Raw genomic sequence first — 22270 nt, forward strand, 5'->3', positions numbered from 1 at the left:
GTTTCAGTTATGAGTCCCTTAGCTGCAGCTGATGAAACAATTCAGATTTGCTAATGATTTGCAATGATTAGCTCCCATACCTGGGAGTCATGGGGATAAATCATACTAGGGACAGAAGTGGTTCCAGAGCTCACATAAGGTCATCAAAACTCAGTTAGTCTCCGTTCTTTAGTTTTGTTTGAGTTTCATTCTCTTTTTCTGATCTCTGTGTGTGGTGGGGGCCTCTGGCAGCTCCAGGCTTTTTCCATCCATGCAATCCTAGACTGTAAAAGGGGGTTGTGCCTGGTCGTTTCACGAAAAGCCCTGGAATGGAGCTGTAGTAGCCAGACTTACATCGTATGCTTGGGAATCTATGTAGATTGGGACATGGGACATCACCTGGCCAGGCCATCCACCTGCTCCTCCTGGCTTGGCGTTTAGTCTGGCCAAATGACTAAGGTGAGAGAGTGAGGGAGCTGGTTCTGCTGAGAAAGACTGGAATGTTCTTACCATAAGGAGGAGCGATGGATTCTGCCCAGGAACAAACCATGTCACTTAGGGAAAAAGATATTGAATGAATCGGTGACCTCACAATCTCATTTAGACTCCTTTAGCCAGAGCCCACCGGTTATATGCATGGGCGTTTCTATCCTCTCATTTGTTCTCATGACTAAATCGTGATGTATATAAACACACATTGAAGCGTTGGCTACCTTGGAGCTCAGGGGCATCTCAGGGCAGTAAACTGTCCTGTGTGATGGTTTCATAGTGGACACAGCTTATAATACATTTGCCAAAACCCATACAATTACACAACACAATGTACCAGTTGGCTTATCCGTTGTAACAAATGCACTGCACTAAGGGAAGAGGTTAGTAACGGGAAAGCGGGGAGCGGAGAGAAGTATTCAGGAGCTTTCTGTACATTCTCCATTTTTCTGTTAACCTAAAATTGCTCTAAAAATAGAAGTCTATTAATTAAAGAGAGAAAGTTAGCTATACTTCTCTGATAATCAGTTCCTCCAGAATGAACACTTCATGAGACAGGACAGTGTCTGCTGCGGACACTGTGTGTCCTGTATGTGTGACATTGGAATTGGCATATAGAAAAGGCCCACAAGCTCTGATCGGAAACCATTTGGGTCAGAAATGTTTGAGAATTGAGAGTTAACTTTTTTTTTTCTTATTTTAGAAAAGAAATAAGGTCCACAAAATGTTCCCAGTATTTATAACATCCCCAGCTGAATCTGGGTCAGCACGCCACAATCAAACACATTTATAATTCTGCAGCAAAAAATATGAATATTCACACTGAGGCTATATATAGCCTCACATCGGTTCAGGTCAGTTTTTGCCTCCCAATGAGTTACAAAATATTTGCATTTGTTGAAACTTCATTTTTCTTTTTCATAACTGGGGCTTGACAGCAAAATCACCCAATTACTTAGTTTTAAAGGAGTAATTAATCCAGTATTCCTGGAATTTGTCAGGGTCGGAGGTCAGGGTCGGAAGGGGATGTGTTGACAGTTCCCTGGCTGTTCCTTGCCACCGCTACAAACGCTGCCTCCAGCAACACAGACTGTTCCTGTGGGCAGAGACCTCGTTCATCTCGCGCACTTCCCCACCTCTCCGCCATCTCTAAGATCTGGCAGGCCGTCCCACGAGGTCTTCATTCTGTGACACAATGTGTGATGGCAGCAGGATTACTGTGTCAACCAGAGAACAAAGAAAGAGGAGGAGGAGAGTGCCCTTCTCATTTGAATTTCTTTCCACTTGCCGCCTGCCTTCAAACACATACCAACTGTCCGTAGACCACTCTGCTTCTTGTTGCTTAAAATGCTTCTTTGAGGCTATGAAAAGGAGGAAGGTGGAGGCAAGGACAAATGAAAGAACATCTTATCCTATGAGCGGTGTGTCTGTCTCCTCTAATATCTGTTTTTCTTCTGTGCCATTCAACTGAACAACCACACAGAACCACATGGAATGCTTATTCGATAAAAATGTTGCGTGCTGGATACTTACACACACAGGCACTTGTGTTGGGCCTCTGAGCATCCCTGGCTATTTATTTTATAAAGACCGGCGAGGCTAAATCGTATTTGTAGTGATAGTTTGACAGCTGTCCAGTCATCATGTCTACAATCAGTGATTCAATTTTAAAGGAAAGTTCTCACACTTGGGAAAATCAATGTTACAGTGTTTCATTTGTTTCTGAATTTCCTTAGGTTATTGCCCATACATTCTGTGAGTCATTTGGATCGCGGAGATGCTGCTGACCTTACAGTTTTTAGCCAAAATGAATTTCCATGATCATTTGGAAGGCTGGAGGAGAAGGCTCACAGCCAGCTGGATGGAGTGGGCCCTGTGTGAGCGCTTCTTGGAACGTTCTGGTGGCAGAATGAATACTGTTTCTCCCTGCTGGGCTTCCCCCGCGATATGCGTGGTGAGAAGGAGAAAGTGGCAGTGAGCGTGACTGTGGGACCACGCGCAGTAAACCGGCTATGGGACGACCCCATCCCTGTCCCTGGTGACCTGGCCTGGCTCTGTCATCCCAGAAGGCCACATGTTCGCACTGGTGACACACACAGAGCAGTTACTCTGTTGATGGGTCAAGGGCTTCACAGGATGCAGAGTCAAAGACAGAACGCGGCAGAGCCCCTTGGGTTTGTGTCAGGGTACCTCTGTGCGTGCGCGATGCAGCAGTCTCCCCACTTTCAGATGTGCCCCAGACAGAACTCACCTCTGAACCCCCCGGTTCTCATTCTGAGCTCATATGCAAGCCCCGTGTGCCCTGTTAGGTTACTTCCCAAATTGAGACTGTCGCCACGTAGGTAAGTATTTCTGGCCAAGACCAGGCGTTTCATCAAACCTCCCACCTGAGGTTGTAGGAAGACGAACTGTGTGTTACAGGCTCGGTTCCTCGGCTGTTCGGGCAGCACGTGGGACCTGCCACCAAGATAAAGAGTCTGAAAGCTCTCAGAGTCAAGTCCACAGCGACGACAAGCAGGCTTGAGTCTGGTGTCTTTCGTTTTCTCCAATGAAACCATAGTGTCGCATTTTTGTGCTTTCCCAGTAGAGTCCACTCACTGAGTTGGCAACAGACGAAAACAATTTCCAGCAGAAGTGGGCTGACCTAAGGGGGTGCAGGAAAACGTGGCCTTTGACCCCACCCCACTGGAAGCTGCAGGGTGATCTGGCACACAGAACACTGCTCCGAGGGTGTTTTCTTCGCCTCTATCCTTCATTGGTTTAGGGCTGAAAGTCTCCTGTGCTCAGTTTGTAAGGGCAGGTACTGGTTTTCCAGCTGCAGGACGCACAATGGTGAGCTCTGATCAGGAAAGTCCAGTCGGTCTGGCAGGCGCTCAAGGCCCTGCCTTTCAAGCACCCGGGTAAGACGATACTGATGTAGGAGAATTCTGGACCACACTTGGAGGAATGTTTATTTTAGGCACATCTTGACTTTTTACTAAGTTGCCTTCTATGAAATATTTATCCTGAGAGCGTACCTGCTGTCTGATACGGCTCAGCCCCTAATGCCTGTCCTCCCCGCCTCAGCTGCCTTTTAGGGTGATCCATACATGCTCTAAAAAAAGAACTGCGTTCAGCATCGGGGGATTTTTCAAGCAGTCCCTCCCCACTAGCTCGCTCCTTTGTGCCTGTTGTCTTGGCTGGCCTTTCACTCAGAGTCCAGACGTCGCTCTGCACTTGGTCCTGTAACCAGGGCCCTAGGGCCTCTGCTTTGCTTCCTTGGGTCCACGGTCACCTAAGATTAAGTCTTATTCTCTGTTCAGTCTCAGCAAACCTCAGGCCAGCCCTGTCTCTTCCCATTCTGTAACCCCATTGGGCTCTGGTGGCCTAACTGGGCAGTATCCTGCCTGCCTGAGACAGAAGCTTCGGGACGTGCAGAAAGAAGCCAGGTCAATGCAAAGGAAAGAGAGGGAACGCTGCGGAGAGGGAAGAAGGGAGAGGGGAGAGAGAGAAGCAGAGGGAGAGAGAGAAAGTGAGATCATTGATGTCTCAAAGCTGCAGATAAAGTAAGTGAGACCCAGCTGTGGAGAGGTGTCTTACTACTGGTTTCTTAGAGGATTATTTTATTTTTAGGTGAAAACTATTTTTATTTCCATACCAGATATAGGACATTTGTAGTCTGTGACCTGGGAAATACATTTGGGCTTAAATAATCTCTTCCAATCTAAAGTTCTGTGCCTCTATCATCTCTTTCCGTAACCAAACTTGTAAGGCAGCCTTGCCACTGCATGTTGTTTCTGGGACACTGGCAGGAGGACTCAGGAGGAAGCTGGCTGGCGCTGATTTTTGTCTCCTCCAAAAAATTAGATTTTAAAAAGAAAAGAATCCAATGGGAAAAGGAGTTTGAGAATCACTGGTCGAGAGCAGTGTTTTCTGATAACGTTCACTATCTGATGAACAAAAGGGGGGAAGGGTTAAGAGTTGCCTGACCTTTAACCTAAATAAGTTTCTGGTCCTGAAATGTCTACTGTTTTCTGAAAACCCTAAGCATGGAAGGGGGTTTTCCTTCGTTTAGGTCTCCTCTCTTACCCAGAATGTGTGTGCTGCTCAATTGGAGGGAACGCGGGTGGGCGGTGTGACCGGCGTAGCCTGGTGACTGATGGGCGGAAGCCAGGACACCATTACGTACCTGGATTTGCACCGAAACCCCACACGGGGGCTGAAGTCACTGGTCTGGAAGCTCTAAGACTGTATCTGGGCTGTCGGCAACCTGACTGCTCCCCCTTCTTTTTAACCACCGTTTTAGAGAATTCCCAGAAGGATCAAGAGCTTTGGCCGCAGAGCCCCTGGGAGCCCTCTGATAACAACGGGAGCCCATTCCCCAGCTTCTCCAAGATGCGTGGGGACTAGGGTCACTTTTCAGCCATTTGGGTCCCAAACATCACAACATCAATCCCACATCCGTCACTTAAGTAAGAAGAGATTCATGACTTCAGAATAAAGGGTAGTGCTCACGGCAGGAACGTATGCGATTCAAGTGAAGAGCAGATGGCACTGCAGGTCCGTGGACTGGTGGGTCTCCCTGAGAAGGCCTCTTCTGTGCACTTCAGGGCTGTCCTTGCAAGTGCTCACACTTAGCTGCTGGGGCTCAACGATGCATGCTCTCAGGAGGGGCAGCTCCATCCCACCTTTCGTCCGTACCTTGGCAAGCCTGTCCATTGTCTTTGATGGGTCAGTTTTATAGCTTCCTTTCCTGGCTGAATTTCTTTCTGGGAATGTCGTCAAGCAAAGTTGATCAGACTTTGCCCAACAGAGGAAGTCCAGGAATGAGTCCGAAGCCAGGGCTGGTTGACGTTCTGCTTTCAGAGAATGGAGAGCTGGGAGCAGAAGGGGCGGTGTTAGTAGACTTCAAATCTTCATGTATGAAACAGTCCCCAGGAGAGCTAGCTGAAAGGCAGGCCATGGACCCGGGTTTTTCTGTAGTCATCCTGGACTGGGGTCTCAGCCAGCAAGCATGGCATGACGACAGTGCGGTGGTCCAGCCTACCATTGAGACCTGTTGGCTTATTAAAGCCTTGTCCTCTGTCATTTTCTGAGATATTCCTTTACCTCTCTAGGCTGAAAATCACTGCCCCTCCTCTCGTTACACAGAACAACTTACTGTGATAAAGGAAAGGGTGAACTTACCTTCTAGACTTTGAAAATGGCACATGCAGAGTCTTTTGTGTGTAGCTTCAAGACACTTGGAGGTTCCTTTGTGACTAGTACACAAAGATAGAACAAGCTTAGTGATACCTCCCTCCATGTTTCATCTAAGAATGTCACTTTTGGGACTTTGTCACCCAGGCACCTCAAGATATGGGGGAAATAAAGAAACTCTGGAACTCTTTGTTTTTTTTCCTCAAAAATATTGTTAATCCTTGTCTAAAGGCTTTACAGGTAGGAAATCTGTTTTCCACTCCTGGGTAGCTAAACTTCCTAAAATGTCTACCTTCATCTTTGTGATACCACATAGCTCATGCTTGAAAGGCTGTGGCTTTCCTTAGATGAGAACTGAAATACTTTTCTCTTTATGCTAATGTTTGTCTCCAGGCAGTAAGCTTTGTTAACCAAGAGAAAATAAAAACTTTAGATGAAATGTGTTATTTATAGTGAATGCAAAGCATCATTATTATCAATTCTTGTTACAAAATCCACAGAAAAAATATCCTTTTTGTTATTTAAATATGGCATGGAGACTTTGAGAAATAGTACAGATGTTAGCCCACAGCCTCTCAGCTGCATCCTGGATAAGCATTATTATGTTTTATTCTTATTTGGAATTACTTGTAATAGACTGTGTATTTCTGTATGAAATTCAAATCAGGGAACACCAGTGAATTGAGATGATTGATATTATATCTATATATACACACATAATTTTGGAATTGGAACAACAATAGACATATTTCTCTCTTGGAGAAAAATCCACCAAGCATGCTGCCGTGCTAGGGATCTTGCTGAATAACGCTTGTTACTTAACTAGATAGCCCTTCAATCCATGTAACTCTTCACAGTTGAATTGAGCTAACCCTCGACCAGCCTCTAAATGTGTTTCTAACATAACTGCGTACATTTTGAAAATCTGAAAGGTAAATATCTAGCTTTGGGAATATCCAGCTTCAAGCTGTCAGTATTAAAAGGAGGTACATGTTTGTGCACTTTATTCCACACTTTTATTTTGTATTCTTCAGTAACTCCCGTTTTCTTTGTTTAAGTCTCTCATTAGTGTGAGATTTTGTCCATGGCGTGAGGAGAGAGGATGGCGGTGGTAATAATTCACGACATCTCTGAATTAGACCTTGTGTGCGTGCACATGCGTTTATCAGGAAATTATCATGGCTTCTTTCCCATTCTTAACTGGTGTCGAGCCACTGCCCCATGTAATCCAGTCGTTGTAGAGATGACAACATGGAGGCATTGGGAGCGAGGTGGTTCTCTGCAGGTTGTGGAGTTAGTAGCTGACCCCAGGTGTCTAATCTCAGGACATGGTTTTTCTGAATCCACATCTTACACGTTGTCACAACAAAGCCATCGGCTGTCCCCTTTCCTCTATAATGAAATCGAATTATGTTTAGTCATCTTGGCTTCTTAATTTTTCTTCTATCCCAACCTCAACATGTGGATTTTTTCAAGCCTGAGTTAAAAGCCTGGAAAGAAACTACCTTACCATGCTTCACTTAGATCTCCAAATGAGCTTCCTTCTTTTTCCTCAGTCCCGATTCACCCGAATGAATCGTCTCATCCTGTCACCTGTCAACAAAAGGCTGGTTATGAAGGTTTTCCAGGATAGCAGCTGTAATTCACACTCTTCAAAATAATCACATCTAAGGGGAAAATGGATTGTCAGCTATGGGGCGATATTCAATATTACTTTACATCAGCGCCACTGGCCCTCTGATTGAATGCATTAAAAAGTGAGAAAAAATGACTCTCAACCAGAACAAGTCCTTACTGACTATCTTCTATGTATAAGCTGTTGTACTTGGTAGCACAGAACATGGACAAATGGGTAGTATATGGTCGTGCTCCCAAGGATCTTACAGTCCAAAGAAGGCAAAAGAAGGTGCAGCTGCTCTAGAGAGAAAAAAGTGGTATCCACAGAGAGACAGAATTTAAGAATCATAGAGTTAAAGGAAGAAAGTGAAGGTCTAGAAAAGTCTTCTAGAAAAAAAAAAAGGTTTTAAATTAGATTTTGAAAAATGAAAATTAACATTCATGAATATACATGGTGAGAGGCATTTTGGTGAATATCGTAACCCATATTCATTATGGGTTAATTATGGGTCACTCTAGAAGCACACGTACTCTACACTGCTGCTTAAAGTGTAGTTTGTGGGTTATTCTGGTCTTTGTTGCTGTTCCATGACAAAATAATTTTCATGCATCTGTTTTCTTTTTTTTCTTGTTGAGAGAAAGCATTTAGAAACGTCTGCATCATTACACACACACATCAGTGAGCTAGCTACAGACCAGTCTGAGCGATACTGAGTCTGTCAGCTCAGTCACATATGGTCCCAAGCCACGTGATACTTACACAGCATCCCCATATGTGGGTCCATAACACTTTGGAAAAAAGCAAACAACTGGTCATTCACCACAGATAATTTGAGACGCATGACTCCAGGTTGTTCTTCGTTTACCTTCATAGCCAATTTAAGGAAGTTTTATACCCACTTTATCAGCACAGAGCTGTTTCTCATTCCTAATGTATTTACAGTCATCACTGCTTACTTCCAATTCTGTTATCCCATTATAGGGTGGAGACAATTTAACTGTGTGACATTAGCCAGTCTCCCAGGGTGACAGTGGCATAAAAGGGATATAGGAGGCACAGTATGTGAGCCAAGTGACAGGGTGGGCTACAGACAGATGGACCCAGAAGGAGCAGAGGAGAGGAAAGGGAGTGCCAAGTGCTTCCATGTCTGGGAGTTGTTAGTGAAAAATGAGTTATCAGTGTCAAACGGGAGAGTCTCTTTACCCCCTGATGTCTTCATGCTCCCTCTTCCCTGAGACATTTCATCCAGAGGCTGAAATTGTGGACGACTGCTTTTTTTTTGTCAGTTATCCCTTTTATTTTCATGTTGTTTCCTCTTACTGTTCCTATTTGAAGATGTTCTTCATTTTTGGACATTTTCTATTCTCATTTCAGATGACTACACACTGCATGGTCCAGTTTTCATTCAAGAACCAAGTCATGTCATGTTCCCTTTGGACTCTGAGGAGAAAAGAGTGAAGCTCAATTGTGAAGTTAGAGGGAATCCAAGACCTCATATCAGGTTTGTTGGTTTCTAAGCATGTGTCCCAGGTATATAGTTTCTATCACTGAAACCAGCAAGTACTCATGGAGAACTGATTACATAAAGATCTTTCAGATAGGCATGCTGGGATATCCTGAGATGCTAAAGAGATGACAGTGTTCCTAAAAAATTCAGTAGCCAACTTCTGTTTCAGGCAGTACTGGGAATTAACTATCCTGACTGACCCTCTCACTGAGAGCCTTGTCATTTCTTAACATTGTATTAAAAAAAAAAAATGCAACTGTTTAAAATGCATCAATAGACTGGCAGGAAAGTAAGAAATACTCAGAAGTCACTAAGTAAGTAGGTTTGGAACCCAGAGGAGAAATTGAACACGACAAGTGGTTTTCACTTTGATGAACTAAGTGAACTGGAGCTTGGATTTCGCAGCTTCACCGGGCACTGGGGTCACAGGACAAAGCCTCAACTTAACCAAGAGGAGACTTTAACCTGAGAATGCTTCCCAAAATAGACCTGAGTCCCAAGGGCTCTATCCTTAGAGTAAATGTAACAAGAACTAAACTTGCTTCCCTCCTACAAGGGAGTGTAAAGCAAAAGTAACTGCCTATTTCAACCTTGGCGCTAAGTGGTTTTAGCAGCAGATGAGACACAGCTGAAAGGAGAATTAGTAAACTGCGAGATAGATCTGAAGAAATCATCGAAAGGCAGCGGAAAGAAGGAGAGAGAGGGAGAGGGAGATGGGGGGCAAGAGAGAGAGAAAGAGAGAAAAGGAGGTCGAGAGAAAACGTTTACACGTCTAATAAGAGTTGCACAAGGAAAGGCAAGGGCGAATGAGATGCAGGCAATGTTTAAAGAGAAGGCTAAGAGTTTTCCTGAGCTAACTAAGAATTCAAGCTATAGTTTTAGGAAGCCCAGCGAACTGAATTCCAAGCAGTACAAATAAAAATAAAGCCTCATCTAGAATTATCATAGTGAAATAGCAGAACACCAAGTGGGAGACATGATCATAAAAATACCCAGAGCTGTAATGTGGATGACCTTCAAAGAGATGACAATTAAACCAGCAGCTGACTTGTCAGTAGCAACAGAAAAAGCTAGATAGAACACAGAACCTTCAATATGCTGAGAGCACTTAACTGTCATGTTTCTTTACAGCAGAGATACTTTTTAAAAAGGAGAACAAAGTAAATGTGTTTTTAGGCAAAAAATGAAGTTTGACTCCAGCAGACAGACCCTCACTGAAGAAAATTATAAAAGATACCCTTTAAGCAGAATAAAAGTGATCCAAGGAAGAATAACTGAGATGTAAGAACAAGCGATGAGTAAAGCCAGTGGTCAAGGATAATATTGCCACCTAAAAATCAATTGCACCAACTAATAAAAATAATAAAAACAATACTGTCCTGAGATGATAAAAAAGAAAAATTAAAAGTCATGAAATATACTAGAAATAAATTGAGAAGTGATATACTGTACAATGGACTATCCATATGGTTAAAAAAAATGAAATAAATTTGGACCCTCCCTCAGCATGTACAAAGATCAATTCCAGGTGATCAGAAGACCTACACGGGAAATTTGCAACACTTTTAAAAGAAAATAGGCATCTATATTTATGACTTTGGAGGGAAGAAAAGATTTCTCAAATATGACAGAAAAAGCACAAATCGTAAGAGAAAATATTTAACCTCATTAATGTTAAGAACTTTGGTTCAACAGAATTTATTGAGACGAGTAAAATAAGCTTCCAACTGGGAGAAGATGTTTGTGATACTGTCCTTGGCAATGACTAAAATTCAACGTGTTTAAAGAATTCCCACAAATCAAAAAGTTGAAAACAATTAATCCAGTAGAAGCAGTACCAGGACAGCTGGTCGGTTACTTCTAAGAATAAGAATATCCAGTAAGTGTGTAAAAAGATGATCAGTGTCATTAGTGAGCAGAAATACACAAATTGAACTAAAATGACACACTCTCAAGTCTACCAGACTGACAGAAATTTAGAAATTGAATAAATAAATATAAGCTGGTATATTCCTAGCAGGTAATGGGAGGAGGCAGTGGTGAGAATGAAGGTGTTACAGCTGCAACAACACGACGGAGGAAACAAAGCTCGTCACAAAAGAACACGGGGAGCACAATTCTGCGTTTACAAAGTTGAAAAGCAGTTAAGACAGAGCAGCTGTGTAAGGATAGTAACATACGTGACAAAATCATTATGAAAATCAAAAGCCAAAATTAAAGATGATAACAGTTGAGAGGGGGCAGTGACGGCATCAAACTGGATACAGAAGACTTCGAAAGTAATAATCTTGCTCTTCTGAGCACGGAGCTTTATTGTCCCATGATTCTTCATGACTTACATATATCTCACGAATATGATTTTGCCTCTTGAAATTCAATGATAAAAACTTCAAGCTAATAACCCATTTCTAATAGTACGTAAAAACCAAAAGGATACATAGCATAAGCCATCATTGAGGGAAGGAAGACACTGGAGTCTTCAAGGATTCACAGAAGTGGGATGTGATCTGAGAGAGGTGGTTTTCAAATGAACAGCTGGCAAAGGACTCCCCATACAAGCGAAGGCATGGGGGTATTGGCAGACCGAGAATCATTTTAGAATGTAACTGTGTGCCCATGCATTCATTCATTCATCAAACACATCATCATGCACCAGACTACCCAGTGTTTTCAAAGTGAATGCCAGGGTGCATGAGTTAGCTCAGGAATTACTGGGGTGAGTATCTGCAGAGTTTATCCCCAAGGTGCCACCACAGCAGCTCTGCCTTGACCTGGCTATGTATCAGGATTCTGAAGAGTACGTCTTCCAGGAAGCGTGTTGAAACCACCATGGTGAGCAGATGCAATGTGCCAGGCCCTGCGTTGGTTTGGAGTGGTCAGAGATTAATGAACTGCACGGCCAGGTCCTGTGCTTCTGGGGACTACCTCGGGGTGGAAGTGGTAAAGTGCTATGCTGTACGTGCCAAGGGGGTGCCAAGGGGCTCCACGTTCTAGCCCCCCTGGGGGAAGGAAAGGCTGCTTCAGGCTGGAAAGGGAAGTGAACATGTCACAGAAAAGGGGATGTTTGACTGGAGGCGAATGATCTCTTGCCGTATGGATAAGGAGAAGTACATTCCAGAAGAAAAAAACAGCAACTCTCTAGTGGCCATATAATTCGGGTGAGCATCTAATTTAGCATCCAAATCAGGCCACTGTTGATAATTACTCTAGGACAGCAGGTGTGAACCGAGCACTGCCTTGGACAAACCAGAATTGTAGCGATTCTCCCTAAAACAGGTTGAATTCAAGGCTAAATCAAACATTTTAAAATGCTTTATGTCATCAGAGAAGAAAAAAAAAGCAGGAGGCAAGGTTCCTCCATGCATAAATGATGAGTTTAATGGCCCCAGCTTTTAGTGTACAGCCGAGTGTACGTTCACAATTAGCCATAAATGGAAGCGAGTTCTGCAGCAGAATTTGGCAAGTTGCTGCTTTGTTTCTCCCCAAACTGTGACCTTTAATTAACATTACTTTTGTAACATTGTATTTCCAGATACTGGGGCTTGCTTTATCATTTAAAACAAGCCAGGGAACAGAAACCTATTATGTTTCTAAAGACTGCCAGGAGAAGCTGAGAAGAAAACTTTTAATCAAATGCACTGACAATTGGCTGCAGTGCACTTTGTTTTCCTCCATCCCTGGCAGTTTCTCTGTCACAGAAAAGCTGATTGGTCCCTGGGAGCTAGACACTTCCTCTCCTTAAAGCAGACACCTAGGAAAGCATGGAGCTTTCTAAGGCGTTTCTGCCTGAACCTTGTCTGTGTTCAGGCCGACTTTCAGGTGCATTTGAGATGTGCTCTCCATGGGGATCCTTTCTCAGCATCACGCTTTCCCTCGCACACCCCCACTGACCTCTCCTCTTTGTGTTTATTCCCTCAGCTGAGCCGCTCTTCTCCTTTTTCCCTGCCCCTCCATTTTGAAAAGATTGACCCAGACCCAGAAAACTTTGAGAAGTTTTGACGTGTGCCAACTTCCCTTGTATGAAAGTTCCCAAAGGACAGGTGACATTACTTGTGGCACTCAGCTTCCCTCTCCAGACAGAAAGAGCAGTCACGTACTTGGTTGGAGTACTTTTCCTGTAAGGTTTGTATTCAACTTAGTGTGCAGACAACAAATTCCAAGTCAGAAAGGTCCTGCCCCTCCATCAGTGCCAAGTTGAAACAGTGAACAAAGAAAGAGGCTTTCGCTACAGCCAATCCCACAGATGGCTTCCCAGCCAGTTCTGCAATACGATACCTTCTAGAGCTTCAGAACTGGGTCACGATTTCCCAAGTGATTCATAAATCAGCTTCTGAGATTCCCCGATTTGCCCTGGCCTTTGGAAGAATCTCTTTGTTCCAAATGGGTACTGTCTCTGTATTACCAGTACTTAAAACAGTCCTCAAACATTGAAAATAAATGGTGAAATTTCCACGCGTGTCGCAGTCTGGAATAAGATAAGGCATTCAACGCAATCCACATTCAATTGGAATGAAAGGTGACTGCATTGCAATAAAACTAGGTAGAGTGCTTTGTAATGGAGACCCGGCTGCATTTCACAGCAGGCACTTTATTTTCTAAATAATTCCTTTGCCTTGGCTGTTCGTATGTAAAAGCTGACACTGAAGGAGATTAGGGACTCTGTGCAGAGCACTTTGGTTGAGGCAATGGGTGTAGACAAACCCACAGCCTTTCGCATTATCCCCAAAGCCACTTTTCTGAAAAGACTCCTGTGGTCTCATTCCTGAATTCCACACTCTGCTTGCAGCTCACATTATACTGCAATTTCCTCTTTGAGTTCTTAGATTTGTCATATTAAATTGCTCAACTATCATTTGAAGTGAGAGTTATGGCTGAGACGTGATCAGCTGACAAAAAAAAAAAAACTGTCTAAGGCAGGCAGGCAGCTCTGGAGATTCATGTGCATATAGACTGGCTGAAATAGAACCCAGCTGTTCTCTTTTTATTGCTTATTACTTTCTTGTCTGTGTCAGAACACAGAGAGAATTACTCTCCAGCTTAAAAACAATGTCAGCCTCTAATACCCATCTTCTTATAAGCAAACACATAAAGAGCTATGGCCCATTCCGGGCTTCTGGCCCACCTTTCCCACACTTAATGTTTATAAGATTTTACGTTTCAGAGACATAGATATGGACAAACATATCCGCTGTGCAGATATGTTTAAACGTATCCGCTGTGCAGGTATGTCATAAATTATGTATACACAAAGCAAAAATATCCAGCAAAGAAGTAAAATATCTAGGCACGTGCACGAACACTTATGGCGCCCAAGGAGAGTGTCAAGTTCGAGGTCACTAAAGGAGAACACAGCTGTGATCTAGGCGGGTCACCCGCAGCGAAGGCAGAATTCCCTGAGCGGAGCACAGGGAATTCTGTGGGAGATCGGAGACAAGTTCTGTTTCCCTTAGGAATAGTGAGGAAGACCTCATTGGAAGAGGTGTCCTTGAAAGTGACCTTGAAGTATGCGAGATCTCCACAGAATGGGATCTTTCAGTCTTTAAAATCCTGGTTTTGTTGATACCCAAATCGTGAAACTAACTGGCCTGCATTTTTTCACTTAAATCCTTCTGCGTTGTGCACACCAGCCGTAGGACCCCAGGATAGGCATGTCTGCCATTCATTACTCTGGTGATTGCTTCTGATCCATTTCCTTTGTGCTCCTGTGTCTCCTTATTTGGGGTCTCCCAATGTGACTGCTACTGTGAGACTGTTGATAGGTCAGTAGCTCCAACTATGCGATTTTCATTACCTGATATTCATTGAAGGATTTGGGAGGGAGGGGAAGATAAGATAGGCATTGATTTGTCTTAGCTCCGAAGTCACTAAGTATCCAAGTGACTTACTGGTGAAGACAGGCTCTCTCTGAAATGTCATTGGCTATTTAAAAAAAAAAAAAAAAAGATTTTGTTACTAAAGATTTGCTGTTTAAATGTGTGAGTCCCACAAAAACTAATGTACTGAGCCAAACACTAGTCAGATACAAAGATGATCTAAGTAAACAAACAGAGGACAACAGAACTCGGTAATGGCCTCATCTGCAGCTTCCCCGGCTGGCTGATTGACGCTTGACGGCTGGTGGCCGGTGATCTTCCTTAAAGCTAGTTCAGGCCCTAAGACAGCTCTAGATCAATAGAGCGTCTCGGCTTTGCACTCAGCCATTGCAGTCATATTAAGGACCAAATCAAAGCAACCGGGCTGCAATTTCATCAAATACTCAGCAATCTACCTGAAAGTGGTATCCCGTCCTCTGTAGGGACCCTTTTGAAGAATAACTGCAAAGCACAAAAGGACTTTTACTGAGGAGCCCTGTTCGAAGACAGTTGTACAAGATGCTGTGAGAAATTGCAAAAACACAAAAAGAAAACAAAAACAAAGTGAAGTGTGTGTCGCATCATTATCATTATAGTCAGAAAGACAAGTGTTCCAATCCCCGTACCATTTGTTAATGGAAAGGACCCGCTCTCTCTCTAAGGGTTTATGTTATCACCATTGCTAGGTCGAGCTTTTTAATAGTTTACTATGGTTAAAAAAAAAGTCATGGTATTTCATGCTATTTATAATTTTTATGTATTTTGGACAATTCCGAAATATTGATTAATGTTACAAGGCTGTATCTACTGGCATTTTTATACTGTAGGTGGAAGTTAAACGGAACCGATGTTGACATCGGTATGGATTTCCGCTACAGTGCTGTTGAAGGAAGCTTGTTGATCAATAACCCCAACGCAACCCAAGATGCTGGGATGTACCAGTGCATAGCAACAAACTCGTTCGGAACCGTCGTTAGCAGAGAAGCAAGGCTTCAGTTTGCCTGTAAGTAGTAATTATGTCATGCTGCAGATATTACTTTGAGTGTTTGCACCGTTGTACCAGGAGCCCTCAAAACTGTGTGTTTTCAAAAACCAAATAGATTTTAATTTGCTACATCATCTTCTTTACCCTTTTCTCATATTTGGGAAATACCTTCTTTGTAGGATAAATTGCAAATCTGCATTGGGAGATGTATTCCTCTGTAGTTATAATGATTGAAATAGTTTGACTATATGATAGTTTGGTTACGTGATGCTCTATAGACACATAAATTCCCATACACACTCAAATTTACACACATGTAAATTTACATATATGACAAAACACACACACACACACACACACACGAAAGCAAGCAGTTGACCTGCCTGTAACTGAATAGTCAATATGAGAAGTATTTAACCATAAAGCTCAGAGTTAGAAAAAAATGTGGTAGTCTATTATTTCTATAATTCTCTATTGTTTTCTTATTTTATAGGATAGGAGCGTTTTAAAAACAACTACAAGAACAAAAAGTTGAGATAGTTAAAGCATTACCTTTTATAGTATCCTTTTTATATTTTCACTTTAGAACCTTTAAAAAACAAATTGCTACCTCTTAAGACTGCCACCTAATAAAACTTCATGAGCATATCAAAGAAAGTGGAATAAAATCCAGGGGCAAGAGTACAGAGGCCTTTGAAGACTGATGACCCGCTGCATTTGTGAGGGTTTATGTATTTGCATCTGATTATGCATTTCCTTGTGTAAAATCCCAACTCATAGCAGTGCATTAATGTCAAAGGTTTTATAATTACAAAGTCTGTTAGTAGTAACTCTGTAGAATATTCTCATTAACAAAATCCTCTCTGGAAAACTCAACATCAAATATACCGAACATCCGTGCTTAATCTGTGATTGCTATTCGGTGGTATTTTTATTAGCTGAGAAATGAATTTTCTAAGTACAAGGTATATATGGGATTCCAGGATTACTTTGTTTGTGAATGTTTCCTGGGAGTCTTCTAAATAGTCTCAGGTGTGCAGAATGGTAGGCGGCTAGCATGCCTGATTGAGTGCTACAGACCGAAGTGTTTATTGCTCTTGGTTTCTTACAAGTGTAATATCTATGCTTAGTTTTTAGTAATGACAAGTGAATTTTATTGGATTCATTTTGGGAAATAATCACAGAAATCATCAATGCTCAGAGTAGGGAAAATGTCTGTATTCAAGTACTCTTGTACTTCGTTGATTTTCGGATTTCATACTGTAGGAAATTTTTCAAAAAAAAACAAAAACCAGTAATAACAACAAAAAAGAGACTGACATAGCATTACTGCCCTTTTGTTTTTCTAACTTACGACATTTAAACAACTAATTTCCACCTCTTACGACTCTCTTTGTGTAAAAGTCCAGGCATTTCTCCTACCAAAATATCTGGTAGACAGAATCTCATAGTCAAAGTCAGTCATTTAAACACAATAGCTTAGCCTCCATGAACGCGCTGCCACTCATTCTGTGGCTGAGTCGGCCTGAGGACCAGTGTCTGGACTCCACCTGGCCTGTCCCGCTTCCTGTGTGATGTGGGGCTCCTGTGTCCTTCAGGATCCTTGGCGGATACGCGTACGGTTTTAAAAAGTCTGAAAATAGAGAGCTCACCGCTTCTGCTCTAGTTGTTCCAAAATACAAAGCAAACCCAACATCTCTTCCTTAAAAGTTAGCCGAATATCTCAAGTTCCATCCTTTCCACTCCCAACGCTTACCGTATGATTTTGGTGAGGCTTTAAATAGGTGAAAATACAATCGTGGCCCTTTGTCTCACAATTCTTTGCTTCTCTAGGTACTTAGTTCACAACCATCTTCTACACAACACACACAGTTAATTGTTCCCGTGTGGAAATGTGTCCCATTCTGTGCATGTGGCTTGATCTTTGCAGGAGATGACACGGGACAGACAGTAGCGTCCATGATGTGAACTTCTTTCTCAGTGAATGCAGTTGACGTTGTTACTCACTTTTCTTTAAAGCTCCAGTCTCATAACTTTATTTTGAATGCACAGTGATGTAAAATCTGAGGATTGATTTTTCATGACTGTCTCTTAATCCTCAGCTTCCCACCCAGGCCATTGCCCTAAATTCAGAGTGTTACAAATTCACCTGCTGAGTAGTGACCCTTCTTTTTTCCATCAAGGTTGACATTGTTTTAAATCCTTTTTTTTTTTAATCTGACATGTGGATTATCCTATACTTTAGTGTCAACGGATAATTTGATAAACATGTGTCCAGTCAAATAATTGATACAGTAGGTTGACCAGGACAGGGCAGCATGGCAGTAGAGAGCTTCCAGTAAGATGCGACTGAGTTTTTAAGTCACTATTGTTTGCATTCTCTCGTGCAGTTAGTTAGCTGCAGACTCATCCAAACGTACTTCAGCTGAACCCCAGTGACTCCCACTTGTTCTCAAAGCAAGCAGAGCCTTTGCCAAACACCTTGGAAATCAGGGTGTCCTGTTTCTGCATCAGCCACCCCTTCCTGGGCACTGACACTCTCCTCTAGATCTCCCCTAAGCGTTTATCACAAAGCGGCCAGAATAATCCTTAAGCACGTTAGCGAGATCATTCCATTTTCCAGCTTTATGACTTCTCAGCACTTAGAAAACATCTCAAATTCATTTCCATGGTCTCCTTTTAATTTCTATGACAAACCGTCTTCTGTACAAGGGTCCTGATCCTCCTGTTCCCTTTCCTGACACGCTTTTGTCCTGACCCTTCACCGGGCTCACTTCTTAAGATCCTTGGTTCTCAGTTTAGCTGTGACGTAGTTTCCATATCACCCCATCTTACAAAGAAGCATTCCTATTGCTGCTTCTCCTCGGCTGTGCTTCCCTCTTCCAACAACATCCTGTTCGTTCACGATGACTTAGGACAACCTGCAATGATTTTGTACATTTATTTACTTCTCATTATTTGACTCTGATGATAGAATCTTTGTTCCAAAAAAGCTGAGACTGTCTTGTCCATCCTTATATCACCAGAGTCTAGGACACTTTATGTGGATGAATAAGAGAATTCCTTTAGTGTCTATCCAGAAACAAAGCAAAGAAAATATATGTGTAAAATTATTTAGGGGACGACGTATTTTTATAAACCCACGCCCTTTACAGTCTCGTCGTTTTTGGTGTTCGTCCTTTTGATCATCAAATCCACACTGTTCATACTTCTGTTTTCTGTCCCTTTTCATTTAAGGAAAATGAAAAGATGTGCCTGAAGCCAAAAGTCATTTTTAAATGCTTACAGGACAATTCTTTTCCTCAGTGATGGAAGGTGAAGAAGACAGTGACATCTTCCAAGTGTCACTGAGTAATTGCTTTCACCCTGAGCACTTTCATCATCATTGAGGAAAAGAAATGTTGCTTTTTGACCACACTTGCTGCACTGTAATATGCAAGTGAGAATATTGCTTTGGTTTTAAGCCTATGATTTTATGGCTGTAGCAGACCTTATGGGTTTTTTGGCCTATGTCTTTTGAAACATGAACTTGAGGATGGGAGGAACTGGATCCCTCGCTGTGGATTGCACCCTTAATGAGTGACGTCCAAGGAGAACCAGCCTGAGCTCCAGGTTCATGGCACCCTGGCTCGTCTCAGCGTTAGACCCACCTTATTTATAAGGAAAACGTTCCTTCTTCTTTATCGAATATGTCACAGTTTTCAAATCTCATTCAAATACCTTTTATAATGTTATCCACAGGATCATTTTATAAGTTAGACATTATGGTTTTTATGCTGCATGTGTAGCCATAACTTGGCAATCTCTTGTATTTGGCATTTAAAAACAATGAATTCATATGAGCAAAACTCCTAATTAATGGAGATGATGCCTCTAAGAACCTGCCCCTCCCCCACTTTTTTCATTCAAAACCTTTCCACTAGAAATCCTTCCTTGATTAGACACACGTGCCATCATCTACGTCACTCTTGATGAGCTATGGACATGTTGGTGAGCAAACATTGCTGTGCTGTCATTATTTGGAGCACCTTTTGTTTTTCGGTCCCCCTGTAGTATTAGGCCGTCAGCAACCACTTTTCTTACTGTCACTTGGCCAGTTGCTAACAGTAGGCCACCAATGCCCCTTCTACCATTTACTCCTCTGTTTCACCTCGGGCTGGAAAACTGGACTGATCTGTGTCTGGCACTTAGTAAACTTGCAATAGTAGATGTGGAATGAATGGATACATAATAAGAATTGGATATTAAAGTCATCAGGACATGAGTTAAACCATCGTGAACTCAAGGACTTTCCAGTGGCCCTTGAGTGCTTAGAGGTGGGTGCACGCATTTCCACCTTGAAGTGGTGGAGGAGACAGGTGCCATCTTAGTTCCAGATGAGGCAAGAGGCTTTAGCCTAATAAAAAAGAAGTTCACGTGTGGAAGGCATCAGCATTCATTTGTATCCTGCAAATCTGGCCTGAGAGTACGCAGAGCTTCTGTGAAGTATTCAGGAATAGCTTTCCTTTAACCTCCCCTCCACCCAAGGGGGAAAGCAAGTTGAATGTTGTTTAATTCTTACGTAGGCCACTGGATCAGAAGATAAGGCCAGGAGTGGAGGGAGATTCGGTTCATTAACTCCACAGCTGATGGTGGGGATTTTCCAGAGGCTGTGTCTATACGGAACAAAGTGGTACAGCCCCATTGCCTAGCTGCCCACTTCCCTGCCAGGCACCCCACGCCAAAGTGGCTTGACAATCATGCATACATTTGTGACCCTAATTTTAATATAGTCGGTTTCAGTTTCCATAATGAGAACAATTAATAACAGTATTTCTGCTCTAATAGTTAATATGCAAATTTCCAGTGTGTTGCAAGTAGGTTGTAAAGCGTTCAGAATATTGCTATTTTATGGTAAATAATTGTGGGTTGGTAAACTGTATATCCCCAAGTAGTAAATGACATATTACTGTAAGTTCTCTTACTCCCAGATCATTCCACCCCCACGTGTGAAAACAATGCACTTTCAATGGAGATTATTATGACGTGCTTCCAAGGGAATAAGCCAATAACGCCATATTGTAGCCTGTCAAGCTGATTGTTTCAGAGTATTGTTTGGGGCCTCCTTCCTGGAAGGTCCGTTGTGTTATAACAGTTCAGATTTTCAAAGCAAAAGACTTCTGGTACGCATCATCTATGGATGACCATAGTTTGTACATAAGTACCTCCAAGTTTCTCACAGTAAATTAAATCATTTCACAAAGTCAAGTTGCCTGACTGCTGTAGGGCACCTGGCATTATCTTGGCCCCGGACAGGGTGCTGTTCTTTTGCGTGAAGCCGAAGCCGTAGAGTGATATCTGTGCTTATCTCTGTTGCTACCCGGCCTGAGGCGGGAAAAGAAGCTAGATTGGCACACTGTGCTCGCCCCATGTACCTACCCCCTGAGCTTGTGGCAAGGAGAAAGGAAGAGAACAGAGGAAGAGTGACAAAGGAAAAGCAACGATGGAGATGACAGTGAAAGGGATCTTTCGGAGCAAAAGCCACTCGTGCTGGCCTCCCTGTGACCTCAGCGTATTTATAAGGATAAAGTAACTCAATAAACCAATGCATTCTGGGATTAATTTCTGTAAGCTTTATCAGTTATGTGCCAGCCAGTGATTTTCTTTTTTTTTTTATTTATTTTTTTTATGGTGAAAGTTTCTCCTGGATAAACAGCAGTGGATTCGATTCTAGCTTCTACAGCAAATCCAAGTCTCCTAAACTTGGGTGCCCTCTGACAATCGCAGTGATGATGGTGGGCCGTGATAATGATACTGGTAATAAAGACTAGAAAAATGTATCCAATTTAGAATGTTGTGCTGTATCCGACTGAGGCTTTTAACATCCTGGTGTTTGAGGCTGATCATTGCTTCCATTCACAGTAAATTTCAAATGTTCATTGCTTTTAATATCCAATAATTAGTTGATCTTTCGTAGCCAAAAAATGAAACATGCAGTCAATCTGAACAATAGCTGGGGTTTTGATAGATGGCCAACCCCATGCGTAGCTCAACTGATGGTTAATTATGAAGCCTGCTTAAATAGGCAAACTTTTGTTTCTGAGCAATAAAATGTTGATAGATGACTGGATAAATAATTTGTGAATATTTAGATCAATTAGAACTCAATAAACCAAGGAACATTTGGATGGCAAAACTGAAAACATTTATCAGTGGAAGTCTTTGGTCTTCAATAAAAGAGTAAATTTTTCTCATTTGAATAGTTAGAAGACTTCAAACCAAACTTGCTGAATTTCTGAAATAGTGCTTTTGGTAGATCATTTCTGCCACATACTACAGTCCTAGTAAGACATTCAAAATGATGATTGGTGTCTGTTGAAAATTTCCTAATGGAAACCTTAAGACTAATGGGTGTGTGGCCATGCTGTTGGCTCTTAGTGATGTGGGTAATTGTGAGTTGTGGTATAATGAGTCACTGAAATTCACAGGGAACACCATTCCACTTGTATTTCGTTGGTCCCTTCCACAGAACCTTTTAATATACAGACACCAGTTCATTGTAACTATTAGTTGATTAGGTTTATCTCCTCCAGTTATTCCACAGCCCTATTTGGGGCTTATATGACTGACAAGGAGTAGTTATGACTTAAATAAATGAAAAATAGAGGTTTTTTGTTTGTTTG

General features: G+C 42.3%; 1 protein-coding gene across 9 annotated transcripts in view; it reads left to right on the forward strand.

Annotated features, from left to right (window-relative positions):
• Positions 1-22270, forward strand: part of CNTN4 (contactin 4) — a 769881-nt gene that overhangs the window by 499697 nt on the left and 247914 nt on the right. For all 9 annotated transcript variants that reach the window (XM_074312213.2, XM_074312216.2, XM_074312211.2 and 6 more), the window contains 2 exons: positions 8639-8765; positions 15451-15626. In XM_074312213.2, coding sequence (XP_074168314.2) covers positions 8639-8765; positions 15451-15626 — 303 coding nt within the window. The remainder of the gene's footprint in view (positions 1-8638; positions 8766-15450; positions 15627-22270) is intronic.

This window comes from Rhinolophus sinicus, chromosome 5 (assembly GCF_057876585.1).
Source record: "Rhinolophus sinicus isolate RSI-liver-muscle chromosome 5, RSI-T2T, whole genome shotgun sequence".
NCBI lineage: Eukaryota > Metazoa > Chordata > Mammalia > Chiroptera > Rhinolophidae > Rhinolophus > Rhinolophus sinicus.